Source organism: Acomys minous, assembly GCF_964271855.1.
Source record: "Acomys minous genome assembly, chromosome: 6".
NCBI classification, from domain to species: Eukaryota; Metazoa; Chordata; class Mammalia; order Rodentia; family Muridae; genus Acomys; species Acomys minous.
In genome coordinates, this window is record NC_140487.1 from 129,607,560 (window position 1) to 129,628,383 (window position 20,824).

The following is a 20,824-nucleotide window of genomic DNA, read 5'->3' on the forward strand; positions in this document are numbered from 1 at the left end:
ATTGCCACCTTCAGGGGACAGGGAACCAGGGAGGTGAGGGTCCAGACCATGTTGTCTGCTGGGACTGGCTGTACAGCACAACCCACCCCTTCGTGTCTGACCAGAGCCTGCACCACATGTAGCTCCTCCCACTTCAGGGCACCGTCTTGCATGAGAAGACGACCCCAGCTCCTTAATATTGAGGTAGAAGGTGCCAGTCAGGCATGGCATAGTCAGTCAGATAAGACTCCGGATGCATCACTAGGCTTTGTGGGGGCCACTGCCAGTTTATAGATTTAAGTCACCCTTGGGAAAGGCAGGACCCTCCTCCCTGGCCGCCTGGGTCCAGCCTAGTCGTCCCGTGTGGAGCTGTCTGCTGCTGACTAGTGGCAGAACTGGGTAAGGAGTGCAAAAGGAGGCTCGGGGATTCTGCAAGTTCTCCATGGTGGTTTGAACAAGAATCCCACCCACACCCCAGGCTTATATACTTGGATGCTTAGTCATCAGGGAATGGCACTATTTGAGAGGGCCCAGTGGCTTCCTCTTCCTGCTGTCCAAACATGGATGTGTGGATGTGGAAGGCTCGGCTCCTCCTCCAGCTCCATGTCTGCATATGCACTGCCATGCTGGTAGTGGACCAAATCTCCAAAACAGTAAGCAAGCCCCAATTAAATGCTTTTTTAAAAAATAAGTTGCTGAGATCATGATGTCTCTTTACAGCAGCAGAACACTAAGACCCTGCCCTTGCTGTGTAACTTCTATAGGTCTCTGTGCACTAACTAGAGGGCTATGGCCCAAGACATCTGTAGAAACTGGAGATGAGTTTCTTGCCTGAGGCATCCAAAGAGCATCCCTCTGCCCTTGGCCATGTTTCAGAAAAGTGCTGGGGAGTGAGATCCTGTCAGGCTAAAATGTAGGTTTCCAGGGCCAGATCCCTTGTTCTGAGAGACAGGATGTGGGGTAGCTTGACACTCGGCCTACTGCAGGGTTCGGTGCTCTAGGCAGCATGAAGCACCTCCAGGGTTACAGCTCCCCAGTATGATTTCTAAAGAAGAGTGGAAAGGGATGCTGATAGCACCAAGGGAAGGCAGCATACAAAGTGGCTTCCTGGGGTCACAGATGGTTCCTCACCCAGCACGTCTTGAGTAGCTAGTGCCCATGCACTCCAAAGTGGAAACCCCAGATTATTCCGGCCGCTTCCATGTGCCTCCTGGTGCCTGGCACAATGGAGGCGCATAATGGTCAGCAGAAATGAAGGGCTTAAGGCTGAGAGCCTAGCCAGGCATGGTAGCGCACACCTTTAATCCCAGCACTCAGGAGGCAGAGGCAGGCGGATCTCTGTGAGTTCCAGGCCAGCCTGGTCTACAAAGTTAGTCCAGGACAGCCAAGGCTACACAGAGAAACCCTGTCTTGAAGAACAAAAAGACTTGAGAACCAAACAAAGTCCTGGTCCTAAAAGGCCTCATGCGCTAGAGCCATACCTTGTTTCTCAACGGTGCATCGTCAGACACTTGCAGCCAGGTCCATAGCCTTGGTAGTGAGGACTGTAGTCAGGGTAGGTTTTGGGGTACTGCTGAGAGAGTGTGACCACTTTGGTACAAGGATGGGGTCAGAAAGGGCTTCAACCAAAGACGGAGCTCCTAGGGCTGTGGAACCCAGAGTGAGGAGATAGGAAATAAGGTTGGCTTGTGGGCCATGCTAACATAAATGCACACATGTGCTCCATGGTGGTGGTATATTGATGCGCACACCCACACAGTCACTTGCTTGGCAGTTGCTGCTACTTTGCTGCTGGTTAAGATAGGGTCAAGACGCACCCTACTTACTGCTGTGTGTAGTCTGAGTGTTTTTTATACTGGCTGGGGCTCCTGCAAGTCCTGGCTCCTCTGCCAGCTGGGAGTTGACTTCCCCTGAGGTCAGGCTTGGGAGAAGGCCCAGGCTGTGAGAGGCGTGATAGATTCCTAAGGCCTCACAGCACACTTGCCTCTGGACATTGACAATTCACTGGGTGGCCTTGGTGACCTCAGAGCTTGGGTATTCATTCCCAGGAGCCCTCTGAAGATTGTTCCCAGAACATCTGGGACTCCAGCTTCCTAGAGGCAGCATGTGACACAGAGTCATACGCTACACAGATCTTGGGCTGGGCCCTTAGCAGCTTTCCCTCCGTGGCACCCTCATGCCCTCTGTAGTCCTGGATCCCCTCATCCAAGGCGCCCAGCCCCCTCCTTAGATCTTAGTTACCATCTCCTCTCTGGTCCTTCATTTTCTCTCAAGCCCCTGCTTCCCTGGGCCCTGTTTTTGGTTCCTAGTACTCACAGAATTAGGCAGGGGAGCTCCTTCCAGAGCTCAGGCTCCTTCCTCCGGTAGGACCTTGTCCCCAGGCTCCCACAATCCCCATATTTTAGCTCCCTTGAAAGTTGCCCTTGAGCATAAGAATATTTAGAAGCAAAACTGTGGCAGCGTCTGGGAGTCTGGACCACTGGGTAGCCAATGAGTACCTGCAGGTAGGAGTACCTAAGCTCAGTACTTCCACCAAGATGAGGTCCCTTCCAGCAACATGCCCTCCCCACAGGCCTATGTGTGAGCTCCTGTCTCAGAACCCTACAATTCACTGTGCCAGAGGACAACTAAACTCAGGGACAGGGAAGAACCTGGCCTGACCAAAGTGGGTGGGGAAAAGAAATGCCCACCGGGGTTATTGAGTCTAGTCAGCAAGGATGTCTCAGTCCAGTGGGCCTGGAGCTGCCTATCATTCAGTCCCCAGACCCATCCCATTCCAGTGTGGCACTCCCTGCCCCAACCTTACATGCCCCTTGGCCACCAATTCATAATTCTACTGTGTCACCTGGCCGAAGGTTCTTGAGACCCTATCTTTCCAAGCGCCCCTGAAGGTAGGGGCTTCCTTCCTGAAGTGTGAACAAATGGTACCCAGGCAGTACTCACAATCCATTGGGGCTAGCCCGGGTCCCTAATATTCTTAACTGACTCCAACACCTTGGCTGTGGTCCAGGCCTGCCTAACCCTGACCTTGCACCCCTACTTCCAATTTTCCAAACGCATCAGCGGCAGCAGATAGGGCTTTGCGTGAAGCAATTGTGAGGTGAAAGAAGAAGAGGTAGGACATTGGTGGGCACAGGTGGGGACAGGGCAGAAGGGGCAAACTGGGCTGTGTCTGAGAGTACACGAGGCTCAGCGAAGGGTCTCTGCTGAGCGCACTTGCTTTCCAAAGGAAAGGGGCTTTGAGTATCTGAGCATCTACTCAGTCTGGACCAGGGGCCTGTGCTGATCCTAGATGAATCCTGGCTCTAACCCTTCCCCTGGATCCCCACCCATTCTGAGCCTGCCAGGGAAGAGGACTAGCCAATCTCTGATGTTCATGCCGTTCAAAGCCACACCCCCAGCCACCATGACTTGGAGGGTATAAATAACCCCGTTTCAAAGCTCATGGCCTGAGAATTCATACCTGTCTCAGTCAGGCAGCTCCTGGATGAACACAGGCGCCACACCTCCCATTCCTACATACGCACAGAAGAGGTGCGCCAGCCAGACCGGTGCCACAAGAAGGCTGTTGGCTGCTAGCCTGTGGAGGAACACCTGCCAGGTGGAGCAGAGGCTAGGCTGGACCCGGAGGAGGGGGAACAGGCTCTTCTAGAGCCAGTCAGCCTAGAGACGCAGAGCTTTGCCGTTGCCAGTGGAGAGGATCATGCCAAGGAACTGCTGACCCCAGCTACCAGGTAAGGCCAGCTCAGCCTGTCCTCACCTTTTGCCTATGCAGTCTCAGGGTGAGGCCCCTTCATGGAAGGTGAGGCCTGGTGCCAAGGAACCAGTCCTGTGAGCAGCACCGGTCAGGAGAGGATAGACCCAAGGTCCTCTCAGACTTTGCCAAGACCACTGCTGCTTCCAGGAAGTGGTGACATCGCATGCACGAAGGTTGGGCCCTCATGATGTCACAGTGATGTCAGATGATTCACGTAGACCCAGCGATGACCCAGCAATCTTTCAGCCATTCTATGCACTCATGGAGCTGACCAATGAAACAGGGAGAAGGGTCATCTCTGTTGTCGCTGCTGGGATCCATGAGTTTTAAGGCCAAGGCTTTTGTAGTTAGTATTCTCTGGTCTGAATGCCTATGTCTTCTGAGGTGTAGTCCTGGCCCAGGGGAGGTAAGCAAACAGTACTAAGTGGTCAGCGGTTTCTAGGATTCCTCTCAGGGAAGTGGGGTGAGCTGTCAAGAAAGAAGGCCTGGATCTTCTACATTCCACCTTCTTGAGAGGCAGCCGTGTGACTAATATTGGCAGAACAGGGCACAGGTGTCCTCTGGCTACTGGCTAAGGAGCATTTTTGATCCCTGGTCTCTGGCACTGCTCCTTCTCCTTTCCAAACAAGCTGGTCCCAGATTCCAGACTACAGTCGTTCAAAAACTTCTTGGGCCTCAACTAAGGCCCTTCCTGTTTCTTAGAGCTTTATGGGCCCAGCTGCTCGCCCAAAGACCCCAGAATCCTTACACAGCTGCCTGGAACTCAGATGTATGCCATGCAAACCAAGGCCCACACCAGGGTCAAGTTCAAACCCCTTCCACCTGATCCAGAGCCACAGGTAGCTCACGCTACCTGGTCATGGCCCAGCTTCCAATTGGCACTGGTCCAGAAGACCCTGCTTAAGTCACTCCACCTTGGAGATGCTTTTTTCATATGGAGGAGCTGTTATGATTATTCTGTGGCATGGGTTCAGCCTTGCAAAACACAGACATAAGTAGTAGCTACAGTGGGCCACTCTCGTGACCCACGTGGGGAAGGATGGACAATCGGTGTCCAGCCATCAGTGTTGACAGCCCCTAGCACTTGGCCTCTATTTTTGAAATCCATCTGGACTGTCCATGCCTAGGGCTTGGTACTCTTGACTTTGTAATAAATGGAAGAGGACAGGTTACTGTTTGGACATGGGTGGAATTTTGAAAGTACATACATGTGGTTAGTGCCCTTCACTGGAATCTTTTTTTTAAAGATTTATTTATTTGTGATGTTTATAATGTTTGCCTGTGTGTACACCTCCACACCAGAAGATCTCAGTATAGGTGGTTGTGAGTCACCATGTGGTTGCTGGGAATTGAACTCAGGACCTTTGGAAGAGCAGCCAGTGCTCTTTTTTTAAAAATATTTTATTTAATTTTAATTTATGTGCATGTGTTGGTGTAGGGGTGTCAGGTCTTGGAGTTACAGATAGCTGTGAGCTGCCATGTGGGTGCTGGGAATTGAACCAGGGTCCTTTGGAAGAGCAGGCAGTGCTCTTAACCTCTGAGCCATCTCTCTAGCCTGCTTCACTGGAATCTTTGGGTCTGATGCTGGGTAAGAAAAGAGTGTGATGACTGGCTGACCTTTCAGGAAAAGGGCATCTCATAATGTCTGGTCTCTGTTCCACAGCTAATAATTATGTCATCGGTCCAGCGGTTATGGCACACAGCTATGCTACCCCACCGCCAGAGCAGCCCCACAGGCACAGTGCCCAAGTCCCCCGCCTCAGTTGGCAGCCCCAGGTCCCCTGGTACTCCTGGCTCAGAGAGGGTGGCCTCCCCACTGGAATGTTCCATCTGCTTCTCAGGCTACGACAACATCTTCAAGACACCCAAGGAGCTTTCCTGTTCTCATGTCTTTTGCCTTGAGTGTTTGGCTAGGCTGGCAGCTGCCCAGCCTGCAGGCGGTCCTGGCAGAGACGCTGTGCCCTGCCCATTCTGCCGGCAGCCCACCACTGTGCCTGCTGCTGGGGCTCCTGCACTGCGCACCAGTCGTCAGCTACAGGCCAAGATGCCAGCACACCTACAGAAGGAGGAGCCTGTGTGGCTTGAGGGCACCAAACTGTGCTGTCGCCCCTTGCCCACCGCTTCTGGCCAAGAGGCCAGTGGCTTTGTGAGTGTGGATGTCGGCTTGAACAAACCAGCTGAGCCTATCCTACCAGTACCTGTTGAGAACCCTGCACCCCGCCGAAGCCGTTTGGCCCGCTGTTGGGCACGCTTTGCTGACTGGCGTCGTGTAGCTCTGGTTTCTGTGCTGTTGCTGGTCCTCTTTTGTGTGGTACTCTGGCCTGTGCAGTGTGCGCTCAAAACTGGAAATCTGCACTGCCTTAACCGGCCACCTACAGCCACTGCCACTGCCACCGCCACCACCAATGCCCTCACCCTTGGGCCCCTAGCCAACAACTAAGGTCACCACTTGGGCAAGGCCAGCTAGTCCACCAGCTTCGTGGATGGGTCTCTGACCCACTGAGGTCAAGAACCCAGCAGCTTTAGATGTTAGTTGAGTTGCCCCCCCCCCAGAACCTGATATAGGACACATATGTGTCCCTCACTCTCCACGACTAAGTGCCAGTGGGGGGCAAAATGGTCCTCAAAGCCTCTATGAACTACAGGTTTGTAGAAACTGCCCTGGGACCAGCATACAGATGAGGAAAGGAACCTAGGAATGTCTGGCCAGGCCTTTGGCCTCCCGACATTGCCAAAACAGCAGAAATTTGCCATCCTTTCTTTTTATCAGGGCCCTCCCCAGTTCCTTCTCTGGGAAGGGCTGGACCCTCCCGCTTGATGGGGATGCTGAGCAGCTAGTTTTCTGATTAAGAGTGAAAACAAAAAGGCAGGACACTTGCTCATACCACAGCAGGACCTTGCCAGCTATCCCTGGCCATTGTGAATTGTACATTTTAAAATAAATAATTTTGTATAAATGTTGTTTCTCTGTGTACCCCTCAATCTCCCACCGTTCAGTTTGTCCTGTTAGAAAGTCTCCCACCCCACATCCTCGCAATGAAGCCTCCCTCCACTCAAGTAACCTAACTGGATCACAGTGGGAGTGGGAGTGGGAGGGGGCGGGAACTGACACTCGTCTTTCCTGGCTTCACAAGGGCGGTGGTAACTCCTGACTTGCCTGTAAACCAACACCATGAAGCTGTGAACCAGTAGGTAGCCTGAAAAACCTACAGACCACAGGGCCCTTCCAACAGATCCCCAGTCTTCTCCAGGCCAGCCTGGATACGGAAACAGCAAAGTTTAGTGTCATGAGGGCCCTGTCCACCTCACAGCCATGCAGGTTCTGCCGCTAGCCCTAGGAATCCTGTACTACCTACCAGGTGAGTATGGCCAGGAGAGCCCAGGCCGTTTCCAGCTTGAGCTGGTTTCAGCCTCCTCACCGCTGACTCCCCAGCCAAGGTTCTTCCTGTCCTAGCCAGCCGTGCCTTTGCCTAGGGCAGGGAGTTGGTTTAGAGAGGTGCTAGCTGGGCCTATCTTTGGGGGACTCCCTCACACCCCTGGCACCAATGCCAAAGACACTGAACTGAGAATTTCACTGAAGATGCTACAAAGCCACAGGCCATCTGTGATGGGTAAAGGATCTTCTATGTCCCGTGAGGTTGTGACATTGCACCCTGTCACACTTAGTGATGCATACATTGGAGCTACACCCGTGTCACTGGCGGAGCCAGGCATGTGAGAATGCTTACATGGTCACATGGGCATATCACATGTGTCTTCATTCCACAAGCCTTATCCATTGTGGCCAAGACAATCCTGAATCATCAGAGGGACCAGATCCCAGACCATCCTGAAGTGGGTAGTGTTAAAGGACAGGACACAAGGAAGCTGGACTAAAGTACACGGCAAGCCAGGCTCAGACTACCCCTATCCTTGTCACTGAGGTCATACACAGGACCATGCGGAGTGGCTGGAATTGTGGCACACACAAATTCACATAGAGTCACTTGTCAGAGTCCTGCAACCACATTTTAGCTGGATGCGAGGAACCGGGCCAGGCCACTGGGATCTTCAAATGCCCCTTCCGTTGCTGGAACTCAGGCCTAGCTAGACCGAGGCAGACTCCTGGATGTCTTCCACAACTCCAGTCATGGTCAGTCAGCAAAGTGGCCCTTCAGGGAAATACAGGGAGAGGCTCTCCTACCCCTGGGGTGTCCCGGGGTTCCTCCACCTGTGGCGGTTCTTCTGGTACCCGGTCCTGACTCCTTCGAGAAATCCCAGACCCCCAAGATGCCCTGGGCCGCAGGTACCGCTCAGGTGGGGAGCTATGGCTGGCCCCAGAAGCACCTGGTGCCAGTCCACCTTTGCACGGTGGTACTGCCTTTCCCCATCCTTTCATGCAGTTGCGGCTTCTCTCCTGGGATAGCCGCTTCTGCGTTAGGATGCACGCCTTCCTGAACCAGCGGCCGGCTCCTGTACTGCTATGGTGGTGGTGATTGTCACTCAGCACCAACTGAATCATTATTCTGGAAATCATGTCTCAATCCAACCCTAGGAATAGAGAGCTCAGGGGGCCAAGGGCAGTCTAGGTGAGCGCGGCCTTAGTGGGACCCAAAGGGGAGCCGGTGCTGTGGTGGGGCAGGGGAGGAGGCAGAACCCAGAGAGGAAGGTGGACCAGCGGACAGAGTCTGGAGGTGGACTCATACTGTAGAAGGGTAGAGAGGACTCTGGTTTATGGAGGATTCGTGAAGGTCATGCTGTGGGACTCACGTGTCTGTGGATGCAGTCAACCAAAACATTAACCTTGATAAAGGCTTGTTCATCCTATACGGATCCCGATGGCCCATCCCCCCACCTCCTCACCCCCACCCTACCCCCCACCCCCACCCCCACCCCCAGCCACACATGAGATACACTGGGTCTGGCTCTGAATCAGGTTCACCTCCTCCGGGAAACGTACAGATTTCAGCGGGCTCTCGCTGGACTTCTCCAGCCATGGTGGCGCCTGCTGAAGAAGTACTACAGAGCTTCACGGTACCAGGGCAGTGAGCTGGAGCCCCCTGCTTGGTTGTGGAGTTCACAGATGAGAAATGCACACAGTGCTGGGACCCTTGTGGGCAGACACAGAGATTAGCCTAAAGTGACCAAGTGGTGGGACCGATGATGGAGGAGATGCAAGGAAATACTCCGGGTGGGACAGAGACCCCAAGTGTCCAAGATGAGCAGAGAAGAAAAGCAAGGGCAAGATTGACAACATTGAGTTTTATTTGGGAAAAGCCACCCTTAGGGACTTCTGAGGAACTACAGTTTCCCCACTTCTACTCATGGGTGCAGGTAGAGAGAATCTGTGCCTGGAAAGAAATAGCTACCACTGAATACAAATGGATATACCAAAGCTGTTTAGGGTCAGGGCAGGCCTGAGTGGGAGCACAGGGGAAGCTGCTCTGGAGCCCCTGGGCAGAGACCTGGGTCTGAAGTCGAGAGCATTGCTGTCTTTTTTTTTTTTTTTTTTTTTTGGTTTTTCAAATAAATAATAAATAAAATAAAACAAATAAACAAAACAAAACAGATTTATTTATTCTGTATACAATATGATCAGATCACATTATAGATGGCTGTGAGCCACCATGTGGTTGCTGGGAATTGAACTCAGGACCTCTGGAAGAGCAGGCAGTGCTCTTAACCACTGAGCCATCTCTCCAGCCCCTTTTCTTTCTTTTTTTAGTAATTTGTTTATTTTCATTTTATGTGCCTACACATATATCTGTGTGAGGGTGTCAGATTGGAGTTACAGACAGTTGTGAGCTGCCATGTGGGTACTGGGAATTGGACTCGTGTCCTCTGGAAGAGCAGTTAGTGCTCTTAAATACTGAGCCATCACTCCAGCCCCTCAGCTTGCTTTCTTGTGTCACACAGGGCCACCTGTCAGAAGAGCAGCATCACCAACAGTGACCGGAGCCTTTCCACATCATTATTTGTTTTTTGTTTTGTTTTGATTTTTGAGACAGGGTTTCTCTATGTAGCCATGGTTGTCCTGGAATTCACTCTGTAGACAAGGCTGGCTTTGAGCTCACAGAGATCCACCCATCTGCTTCTGCCTTCCAAGTGCTGAGATTAAAGGTGGGCACCACCAGCCGGGCGTGGTGGCACACGCCTTTAGTCCCAGCTCTCGGGAGGCAGAGGCAGGTGGATCACTGTGAGTTCGAGGCCAGCCTGGTCTACAAAGTGAGTCCAGGACAGCCAAGGCTACACAGAGAGACCCTGTCTCGAAAAAACAAAAAAACAAAACAACAACAACAAAAAAAGGTGGGCACCACCATCCCCAGCTTCCACATCAATTATTAATCAGGAAAATGCTCCCACAGACTTACCTTCTGGTGAATCTGGTGGGGAGCTGTAAGGTAAAAAGGCTCCTGACTGCCCTGCCAGGGTACCTTTCCCCTCAGAGCTGTGACACAGGAGCATTTTCTCAAACGCTTCTTAAATGACGGAAGCTTGGGGATATTTGACCAAAAAAAAAAAAAAAAAAAAAAGGAATCAGCACACACGGCTTCTGTGAACCGAGAAAGAAGAGCCTAGGCTTACACTGTGCTAAATATGTTAAGGACATGGGAGCCACCAAATTCAGTGGGGGTTGGCCTGGGGACTCAGCGCAGGGCTTCCTCATTCTCCGCATAGACTTGGGGACCCTGACCATGCTGACTTCTAACGGTTACTCACCAGGATGACCTGGTTGATGCCACACCTCAGTTCTTTCTGAGTCCTGGGTCTGGTGCTCAGCCATGTTGCACGGCCACCTTCAACTACTGCACGTTGCAGCTCTGGCCATTATTGGAAGCATTTGTTCTAGGACACAGTGCTTTACGTCAGCGTGCCAGTATGTTCTACCGAGCTACACACATGCACATGTAGTCACGTAGTCACTCATTCCTCAGGGCCCGCCTCTCCTCTCCTCCATCCCAGTGTTTCACAGCTGTCTCTAGAAGCAAGGAATAATGGAAGCTGGCAGTCTCACTACCATAGTGTCTGACCAGATGGAGACTTCAGGGGGGCCCTCACCTCCTCCTATCCAACATCCTTGGGCCCCTGTCCCAAGCCCAGAGGATAAGAGTCCAATGTGGGCACTTGTGGGACCATCTCCAATTTATCTCGGATGCTTTCCCATTTAGGCTGATTAAGCTCCTTCATGCCTCATGGCCTTAAGAGGCTTGTAGGGAGAGAGTGTGCAAGCTAGGAAGCACTTGGGCAACACCCGCCACAGGGATGGGAAAAATAAAAATTGTTACTCCCTGAGGTGAACCCAGAGTCCGGTGCCTCTGCCTCCCATTAGCCACTTCCTGTGCTACTCACTGCTGCAGTGGTCAAGACAAGTGGTCCCCGTAAACGAAAACTCCCAGAAAGACGCTGTGTCTGCAGAGATTGAATAGCTGATTAGGAGAGCAGTGTTGTGAAGAAATTGAGATGCTGTAGGTCCAGAAACTAACTGGCTACTTATCTTGGCGACTTCTAGTCCTTTAGAACAGCCGTTCCTTGCCCACTTCTGTTTTGGAACTAACATCTAGTGACTAATAGATAAAAAACCCTTTAGACGCTGGGCAATGGTGGTGCAGACCTGTAATCTCAGCACTCAGGAGGCAAAGGCAGGCAGATCTCTGTGAATTTGAGGCCAGCCTCATCTGCAGAGAGCCAGGGCATGCACATCTACACAGGACTAAAGGCATGTGCCACCATGCTCAGCTCTATTTGGTTGGTTTTTGGTTTGGTTTGGTTTTTTCCCAGACAGGGTTTCTCTGTGTAGCCTTGGTATTTGTTGATTTTTCATGTCAGGGTTTCTTTGTGTAGCTTGTGTCCTAGAGTTATTCTGTAGACCAGACGGCCTTGAACTCACAGAGATCCTTCTGCCTCTGCTTCCTGAGCACTGGGATTAAAGGTTTGCACCACCACTGCCCGGCAAAAAAAAAAAAAATTCCGAGACAGGGTTTCTCTGTGTAGCCTTGGCTGTCCTGAACTCACTTTGTAGACCAGGCTGGCCTCAAACTCACAGTGATCAGCTTGCCTCTGCCTCCCAAGTGCTGGGATTAAAAGCATGCGCCACCACCACCACCGGCCCATTGGTTTGCTTTTAAGGCTGGCTTTTTATAAGAAAAACCATAACCAGGTAACCAGGTGGGGAGCAAGGGGAGGGCAGCATTACAGCATTTTGACCAGTTAAACACAAGAAGAATCAATTTTTTTCTAAGCACAGTGTAACCAGGTGGATAGACAAAGCATTTTAAGCTGATTGGCTGGAATTTAGGGTAGGGGAGCTCTTTCGTTTTTGTTTTTTGTTTTTTGTTTTTGTTTTGTTTTGTTTTTTTGGTTTTTCGAGACAGGGTCTTTCTGTGTAGTCTTGGCTGTCCTGGACTCACTTTGTAGACCAGGCTGGCCTCGAACTCACAGTGATCTGCCTGCCTCTGCCTCCCGAGTGCTGGGATTAAAGGCCTGTGCCACCGCCACCCGGCCATAAAATGATTTTCATTGCTACTTTATAACTGTAATTTTGCTACTGTTATGAATCATAATCTGTGTTTTCCAATGGTCATTCAACCCCAAAGAGGCTGCAAAGGACAAGTTGAGAACCACGGGTTTATAGGGTTGCTAACTGCTGCTGTCCTAACAGTTACTGCATTCATCACTGATACTACTGAAGGAACACTGGTTCTCAAACAGGAAGTACAAACAGCTCAATCTACCAATGAGCTAGTTAACAATGTTTCAAATATTGAAAGAAGCCAAGGAAAATGACAGAATTTTTTTTCTCAGAAACACTGAATAGCCTTAAGAATAGCATTGATTAGATTAGGCAGCAAATGAAAGAAATTAACTATTGATTGATAATTGTCATATTTTATCTCTACTTTTTCTTATAATGAATCTAAATATACATGGAAATTGGTTACAACCATCCAGACTGAGTATAGTCTTTTTTTTTTTTTTAAAGATTTTATTTATTATAATGTATACAATGTTTTGCCTGCATGTACACCTGCACTCCAGAAGAGGGCACCAGATCACATTATAGATGGTTGTGAGCCACCATGTGGGTGCTGGGAATTGAACTCAGGAGAAAGAGCAGCCAGTACTCTTAACCTCTGAGCTTTCTCTCCAGCCTCCCCCACCCCTCCTTTTTAAATTTGCCTTTTAAAATAACATATAAGCCTGTGTGGTGGCACATGCCTTTAATTCCAGCCCCTGGGAGACAAGTGGATCTCTGAGCTTGAGGCCAACCTAGTCTATAGAGTGAGTTCCAGGACAGCCAGGGCCACACAGAGAAACTCTGTCTGGGAAAAACCAAAGCGAGCACATAAAGCTATAGATCGGTGATATACATAGCACAAAATAGCCCTGGCTGTCCTGGAATTCTCTTTGTAGACCAGGCTGGCCTCAAACACACAGCAATCTGCCTGCCTCTGCCTCCCGAGAGCTGGGATTAAAGGCCTGTGCCACCACACCCAGCTGGGGAATTACTCTTACTCTGAAAAGATGGTGGTCATGGAAATGAGTCTGTATAGCCCACAGATAGGTCTTGTGGGAAGATGCTTTTTTAAAAATTAGACTCATGAAATTGAAAGGAAAGATGCAGAAAATAAGCCATGCAGTGGAGAAAATGTTGAACCTGTACCCTTCCCCACTACATCTCAGCTCCCAGGCTTCAGGCCACTGGGAGGCAGGCATCCATGACAAGGCGAGGTGCATTAGCCTGCAGCTCCTGCAGAAACACTTCATTGCTGAATAGGGCTGGTCCTAGGCCCAAAGGCCGGACTCCATCTTGGAGCTCCTGCTGCCGCCGCCTGCGCTGTTTGCCCTATTGGGAGACAGAGAACAGCCCGCAGGCTACAAGCACAAAGGTCGCACCTGATGAGAGGTGCACCAGCCTGGAACTCACACGGAACCTGGCCCCAGATGCCCTGCCTAGCTGCAAGATCACCCTGACTCAGGGCAAGAGCAGGATATGCAAGGCGAGTCTTGGCAAAGGTCCAGTATTTATGGTGCTACAGAAACCTTGAAACAGACTAACAACTCCCTGCAATAAATATTTGCATGTAAAGATTTCTTTTGGGGCGGGGGGAATACTATGTAATACATTGAAGTTTCCAGTGCCACTAAGATGAACAAATATGTGATGGAAAAATGGAAAAGGTGTGTGTGTGTGTGTGTGTGTGTATGTGTGTGTGTGTGTGTGTAGGGCAGAACTTGACACCCGACACAAGAGAAGGTTGTGGTGGACAGAGGAACAAGTCATTGCCAAGGAGGCCAGCAGGGTGGTGATCCTGGAGCTTGCGCAGACTCAGACATGCTGTCCATCCACACTATGAATCACCCTGGCTCTGAGTAACAACAGGATGTCCTAGATGAAAAATGGTTCATTTTCTGGATTGGTTCTCCTGGAAAGACCTCAATGGTCCATGCTGCCCCCTAGAGGCCATATTGGTACTTGTGGTCTGTGCTGTTGCCTCATGCTGAGTTGGAAACCGGGGTTCATATGTGAGGTCTGGACAGCTGTGGAGTCAATGTCTGAGGCCCAAGCTACTGCTGGAGACCATGTTGGTGTCTATGGTCTGTGTTGCCATCTAAAGCCATGCCAGCGTCCATGGCCTGTGCTGCCACCAAGAGCCATGAAGGTGTCCGTGGTCTGTGCTGCAGCCTGAAGCCATGTTGATGTCCATGGCCCATGCTGCTGCTGAGGGCTTTGCTAGTGTTTGTGGCCCATTCTGTGGCAGAAGGCTGTGTTGATGTCTGTGGTCTGTACTGCCATTGGAGACCGTTCTGAGGTCTGTGGCACGTCCTGACACCGGAGGCCATGTGGATGTCCATGGTCTGTACTGTCGTCAAAACCCAGGTGCTCCCACTGACTGTAAAGGGCAAGGAAGCTTCTTTTTCAGTGTATTGATCACTGCAGACTCAGTTGAGAAAAAGAGACCTAGAAGGCTTCTGTGTCAACCCCTACTCCCCCAAAAGGTAAAAGCCTAGACAGGAAGCCGTTGAAGAAAATTCTGGAGAATTGTGATAAGGATGCTGAAGCAAACAGCCGATGGCTTCTGGAGGGGTAGAGGTGGGAAAGGACTCAGTTTTCTCTAAGGGGCTGGCCACTGGGAGTTTGACCATGCTCCACGTGACTGTATGGACCTGTTTTTGTGGGAAGAGGATCATGAGGGTAGCGAGGCCTACCTGGGAGGACTGGGGGGAAAAGACATTTCCCCTCATTTAGCTATTGTCCCTTGCAATGGCCAGCTGGTTTCTCAGGTTCATATTATTTGGAAATATTGCCTATATCTCCTGAGTCTAAAAAGCAAATCTTTTTTTTTTTTTTTTGTGACAGGGTTTCTCTGTGTGGCCTTGGCTATCCTGGACTCTCGCTTTGTAGACCAGGCTGGCCTCGAACTCACAGTGATCCACCTGCCTCTGGCTCCCAAGTGCTGGGACTAAAGGGGTGCGCCACCACCGCCTGGCTTAAAAAGCAATTCTTGTGATGGGAGTCCATTCTTTCTAATCCACCCAGGAGACCCTGGAGAGCCGTGAGGACCCATGGCCCCTTGTATCTGTTAGGCCCAGAAGGTACTGCACTCATTAAAGTATACATGTTATCTCTAGAGTTGCTTGATTCGTCTGTGCTAGTCACAATGGGCATTCCTTCGGGCCCTGTACAGCCTAGAAGACCTACTTAATTCCCAGGAAGCTCGTATGGCTTTTTGTTTTTTTGTTTTCTTTGAGACAGGGTTTCCCTGTGTAGCCTTGGCTGTCCTGGACACTCCTTGTAAAGCAGGCTAGCCTCTAACTCACTGCGATCTGCCTGCCTCTGCCTCCCTGAGTGCTGAGATTAAAGGCGTGTGCCACCACCACCAGGCTGAAAAGTATGGTATTAAATTGTCATTTGCTGAGCTTGGCCAAGGTTTGCCACCATCTGGAGCTATGTTCATTCCATGAATTCCAAGGCCACCTAAAGTATCCAGTACGGTCTCACTTCATCTGCACAGCTCTGTGGTCCTAAAGGCACCATTCCTCTGGGAGGAGTCATTTTCTGCATTGGTCCACACATGGTTGGATGTCCTTGTAGTTGTGTGGGTCTATTCTGCTAGGGAGTAATGGCTGACTTCCTGGGGGCACCTCCAAGTGCCTAATTAGGTACCCTCCAAGGGGCCTTGGACCTCCAGGGTACCAAGGTGACATAAAAGGCTGAAAGAACCCTGGTGGCCCAGGACTTACTGGTATGCCATCTCCTGGGGCCATGTTTCCTAGCACTGGACTGGGATCTGCTGCAGCACTATAATCATAGAAGGCTCTTGCTTTACCGGGTGTTTATAGTAGTCTCTGGAGCTGCGCAATAGAGATCCCAGGGTATACACCACCCAGAATGTAAGAATCCTGGTGGTTCCCCAGTGCGATTTTTCTCCTCATCTTACTGCTGATTAAAATGTTTGGGCCCATTTCTGAGCTCCTGCATGGACTAGATGGTCACACGTGGCAAGTGTAGGCTTCTCCCGGGCCTGGCTGTTAGATGGTATGGCATTGATGTTACATTTTCCTTTGCTGTACATGCTTGGGCAAAGAGCGTCTCCCACTGTCACTCACCTGTCAAACCATCACAGCTTCCCCCTCCCTTTTTTGTTTGTTTTTTTTGGGGGGGTTGGTGTTTTGTTGTTGTTGGTTTTGTTTGTTTTGTTTTGGTTTTTGGTTTTTCGAGACACAGTTTCTCTGTGTAGCCTTGACTGTCCTGGACTCACTTTGTAGACCAGACTGGCCTCCAACTCACAGCGATCCACCTGCCTCTGCCTCTGGAGTGCTGGGATTAAAGGCATGCGCAACCACTGGCAGGCTTGTTTTGTTGTTTTTTGAGACAGGGCTTCTGGGTAGGTCTGGCTGTACTGAAACTCATTCCATAGACCAGGCTGTCCTCAAACTCACAAAGATCTGCCTGTCTCTGACTCCTGAATGCTGGGATTAAAGGCATGTACCACCACTGCCTGGCTCCTTTGTTCGTTTGTTGTTGTTGTTGTTGTTGTTGTTGTTTTAATTTATTTAATTTTACTCTATGTGCACTGGTATGAAGATGTCATAAGTCCTGGAACTGGAGCTACAGACAGTTGTGAGCTGCCATGTGGGTGCTGGGAACTGAACCTGGATCCTTTAGAAGAGCAGACAGTGCTCTCAACCACTGCGCCATCGCTCCAGCCCCACTGTTCATTCTTGATGTGAACCCAGAGTCCTGTGCCTCTGTCTACCATTACCTTTCTAGGTCCCCTGATGTTCACATGTGTGCTGGTTGCAATAATGGTGTTTTGTCACAGTAATAGAAACTTAGGAGAAATTGGTACCAGAGTTGTGGTATACTGTTGATAGACCTGATTATGTTTTGGAGAGGATTGTGGGAGGACTTCTAGAATAGCCATTGTATTTTCAGATGCCAAAGGATAATGCTGAGAGTAGTGCAGATGGAGGCCTGTCAAGTGATTTTTCTTTGATTCATTTTATTCATTGCACATGAGTGCTTTAGAGAAGAGGGCAGCAGATCTCATTGTAGATGGTTGTGAGCCACCACGTGGTTGCTGGGAATTGAACTCAGGACCTCTTGAAGAGCAGGTGGCATTCTTAACCACTGAGCCATCTCTCCAGCCCCTCAAGTGATATTTTGAATTGAGAATTTGTAGTTCTGGTTAGTTGGGACTAAAGAACTGGCTGTGATTAACAAGAGACCAGCACTACTGGAGTAAAACCTTTGCTTTTCTGGGACAATGGATGCTGGTCAGCTGGGACTGGAAAATTGGCTATGATTAACAGAACAGCAACATCACTGAGGCAGAATCTTCTGGGAAGTACATCTCAGGATCAGGACATGGAGGTTGTGGTCTGTAGACAGCTAAGGCTATATATTATGCTGGTAATGTATTAGAGTCTCCAAGGTGGTATTAGTTTTGAAGTCATGAAGGAAGCAGTCACTGAGAGCAGCAGAGACTTGGCACTGTGTGGCAGGGCTGGTGCCCAGGTACAGCAGGAAACCCTGGCAGTTTTGAGATGCCAGTACCCTGGGATGTCCACCAAGTCCAGTAACAGGCCTGGAGTGAAGCTGGCGTGCTGTAGATGGCAGGCCAAAGAGGTAAAGCCCATGAGTGGGTCCCAGATGTCAAGCACTGAACTCAATACTATTGAAGTTTGGTTTTGCTTTAATTTGATTATGGCTGTACTCTGGTTCTTTCTTCCTTCCTTCCTTCCTTCCTTCCTTCCTTCCTTCCTTCCTTCCTTCCTTCCTTCCCTTCCCTTCCCTTCCCTTCCCTTCCTTCTCCTTCTGATTTTTCAAGACAGTGTTTCTCTGTGTAGCCCTGGCTGTCCTGGAACTCACTCGGTAGGCCAGCCTGGCCTCAAACTCAGAGATCTGCCTTCCTCTGCCTCCAGGTGTGGGTCACCACTGCCCAGCTGAGGCTTTGAGCTTTTAAGGAGGTTTTGTTTTGGTTTTTAAAAAAGTTTTACAGGAATTTTGGAGTTTTAGAGACTTCGGATATTTAGAGATAGAACGTTTAAAGGCAGTGGGACTTTTACAAGTTTGAATGTTTTATATCGTGTGTGTAGGTGTTGCTGAGACCAGAAGAGAACAGTCATTTGGAACTTTTGTAGTTACAGGTGGCTGTAAGCCCTCTCACATGGGTGCTGGACACCAAACTCCAGTTCTCTGGAAGAACAGCAAGTGCTTGTAACCCCTGAGCCATCTTTCTATCATCTGTCTACCTCTGCCTCCTGAGAGGTATGCCAGATTAAAGGTGTGTGGCTCCAGCATGCAGTCAAAACACCAATATACATAAAATAAAATAAAGAAAGTGAAGATATAGCGGGGGCCCCACATCTGGAATGACCCTTAACCTACAAGCGCCTCTTTGCACCATTTCCCCTGTGCCTCAGGCTTGAGGCTCCTCCTATAACTGTTAACCTCTTACAATCCTGCTTCCAGCCTCAGATCCTACATCCCCACAAATCCCTTGGGAGGGATGGGGAGCAAGGCATGGAGAGATGACTCAGTAGTTAAGAATGCTGGATGCTTCCAGAAAACCTGGGTTCAATTTCCAGAACCCACATGGCAGCTCACAGCTGTCTGTAACTCCTGTGCCAGAGATTCTGACACCCTCACATAGACATGCATGAAAGCAAAGCACCAATACACATTTAAAAAAAACCCCAAAACCAAAAACCAAACAAACAAACAAAAAGGGCAGGTGTGGTAGTGCCTGACTTTAATCCTGTCACTCAGGAGAGGCATCTTTGTGAGTTCGGGGCCAGCCTGGTCTACAAAGCCAGTTCCAGTACAGCCAAGTCTGTTACACAGAGAAACCTTGTCTCAAAAAACCAAAAACCCCCTCACCCCCCTCACACACACACACACACACACACACAAAACAAAACTGAAACCAAAAAAGGAGGGGTCATGTCACCCTCAAAGCAACCTATGAATTCACCAGCCATAGTGACATTCCTTGGAGTACTGGCCTCTCCTACTCTTCCAGGCTGGCTTTCCCTTCCAGCCCCCTTTACTTCCCAGCACAACATGGATGGGTGCATACTCTTCAGCCCTCTACAGTGTCTCAAGCTCTCCAACCCAGCCTCCTTCAGACCACCAGGCGTCTCCCATCCAAAAGCCCCTTGCCTGTTTTCACCCTTGCCTCCAACCTGCTCACTACCTTACACGGCCTGTGATTCACCTTGCCTCAGGGCCCTCCTCATGAAGTCATAGTTTTTCCCGGCAGAGTCTAGTCTACAAGAACCACCAGACTTGCCCACTACTCCTATCTAACTGCAGGGCACTGGCTTGTGTTGTTCCTGGTGGAAGGACCTCAGGCCCATTGTACTCCAGCAGGAGCTGAGTAGAACGTCAGTTCTCCAACCCTTCCTGAAGACAAGACAGTGCAGTGTCCTGATCTGTACTGCAACCTGATGCTCTTAGCACCTGCTATCGCAACGGCCTTTCTGCCCATTCTGAGTTTCTTTTCTTTTTCAAGATTTATGTATTTATTATATATACGATGTTTTGCTTGCCGGGATGGCAGAAGAGGGCACCAAATCTCATTATAGATGGTTGTGAGTCACCATGTGGTTGCTGGGAATTGAACTCAAGACCTTTGGAAGGGCAGTCAGTGCTCTTTTTTTTTCTCTCCTTTATTTATTCTTGTTACATCTCAATGGTTATCCCATCCCTTGTATCCTCCCATTCTTCCCTCCTTCCCATTTTCCCTTTATTCCCCTCCCCTATGACTGTGCCTGAGGGGGATTACCTCCCCCTGTATATGTTCATAGGGTATCAAGTCTCTTCTTGAGCAGTCAGTGCTCTTAACCTCTGAGCCATGCTGAATGGAATGGTAAAACCTCTTATCACACCTATAAAAGTAAGATTGTGAATATTCACAGACTCATGGGCCCCCGGCTGAGCTTACAATTTATTTGTGTTTGTTATTTGTTTTGAGAGTTCTCATTGTTCAGCCCCAGCTGGCCTAGAGTTTGCTACTGATGCAGTTCAGGCCTCAAATTCAAAGACCTGCCTGCCTTTATCTCCCAAGAGTAAAGATTCTTGTCACCATGCCCAGCTACATAGGGTTTGTTTCAGTTTCAACGTATTATTATTTGTGTGCATGTGTATGTGTGTGTGTGTGTTTGTGTGCACGAGTGCGTGTGTACCACTGCCCCAAGTGACAGAAGGACAACTTTATGGAGTTGCTTCCTTCCATTCACTTTTTTTTTGTTTTGTTTTGTTTTTCGAGATAGGGTTTCTCTGTGTGTTAGCCTTGGCTGTCCTGGACTCACTTTGTAGACCAGGCTGGCCTCGAACTCACAGCGATCCGCCTGCCTCTGCCTCCCGAGTGCTGGGACTAAAGGCGTGCGCCACCACGCCCGGCTCCATTCACCTTTTATGTATGCTCCAGGGGTTGAATTCTGGGTGTCAGGATTGCATGACAAGCACTTTTACCTGTTGAGTCATTTCCCTGGCCTTCCATGTGTGGGTTTGATAAGAATGAAGAATGATTACCAGAGGCTCATATATGAGTGTTTAGTCACCAGGGAGTGGAACTGTTTGAGAATTGGGAGGTGTGGCCT

The 20,824-nt window shown here is 50.0% G+C and overlaps 1 protein-coding gene and 1 pseudogene across 2 annotated transcripts; one reads left to right on the forward strand and one right to left on the reverse strand.

The window, feature by feature from the left end:
• The first annotated feature begins 3,402 nt into the window (after positions 1-3,402).
• On the forward strand, positions 3,403-6,694 carry RNF223 (ring finger protein 223). Its single transcript, XM_084785050.1, has 2 exons — positions 3,403-3,713; positions 5,400-6,694. Exon 2 carries the CDS (start codon positions 5,409-5,411, stop codon positions 6,174-6,176), a length of 768 nt encoding a protein of 255 aa, XP_084641176.1. The 5' UTR covers positions 3,403-3,713; positions 5,400-5,408; the 3' UTR covers positions 6,177-6,694.
• Positions 6,695-13,406: 6,712 nt separating this feature from the next.
• On the reverse strand, positions 13,407-16,320 carry LOC311599715 (single-stranded DNA-binding protein 2-like; annotated as a pseudogene). Its single transcript has 2 exons — positions 15,717-16,320; positions 13,407-13,559 (listed from the first exon to the last, which is right to left on the reverse strand). The product of its transcript is annotated as a single-stranded DNA-binding protein 2-like (transcript).
• Positions 16,321-20,824: the final 4,504 nt, after the last annotated feature.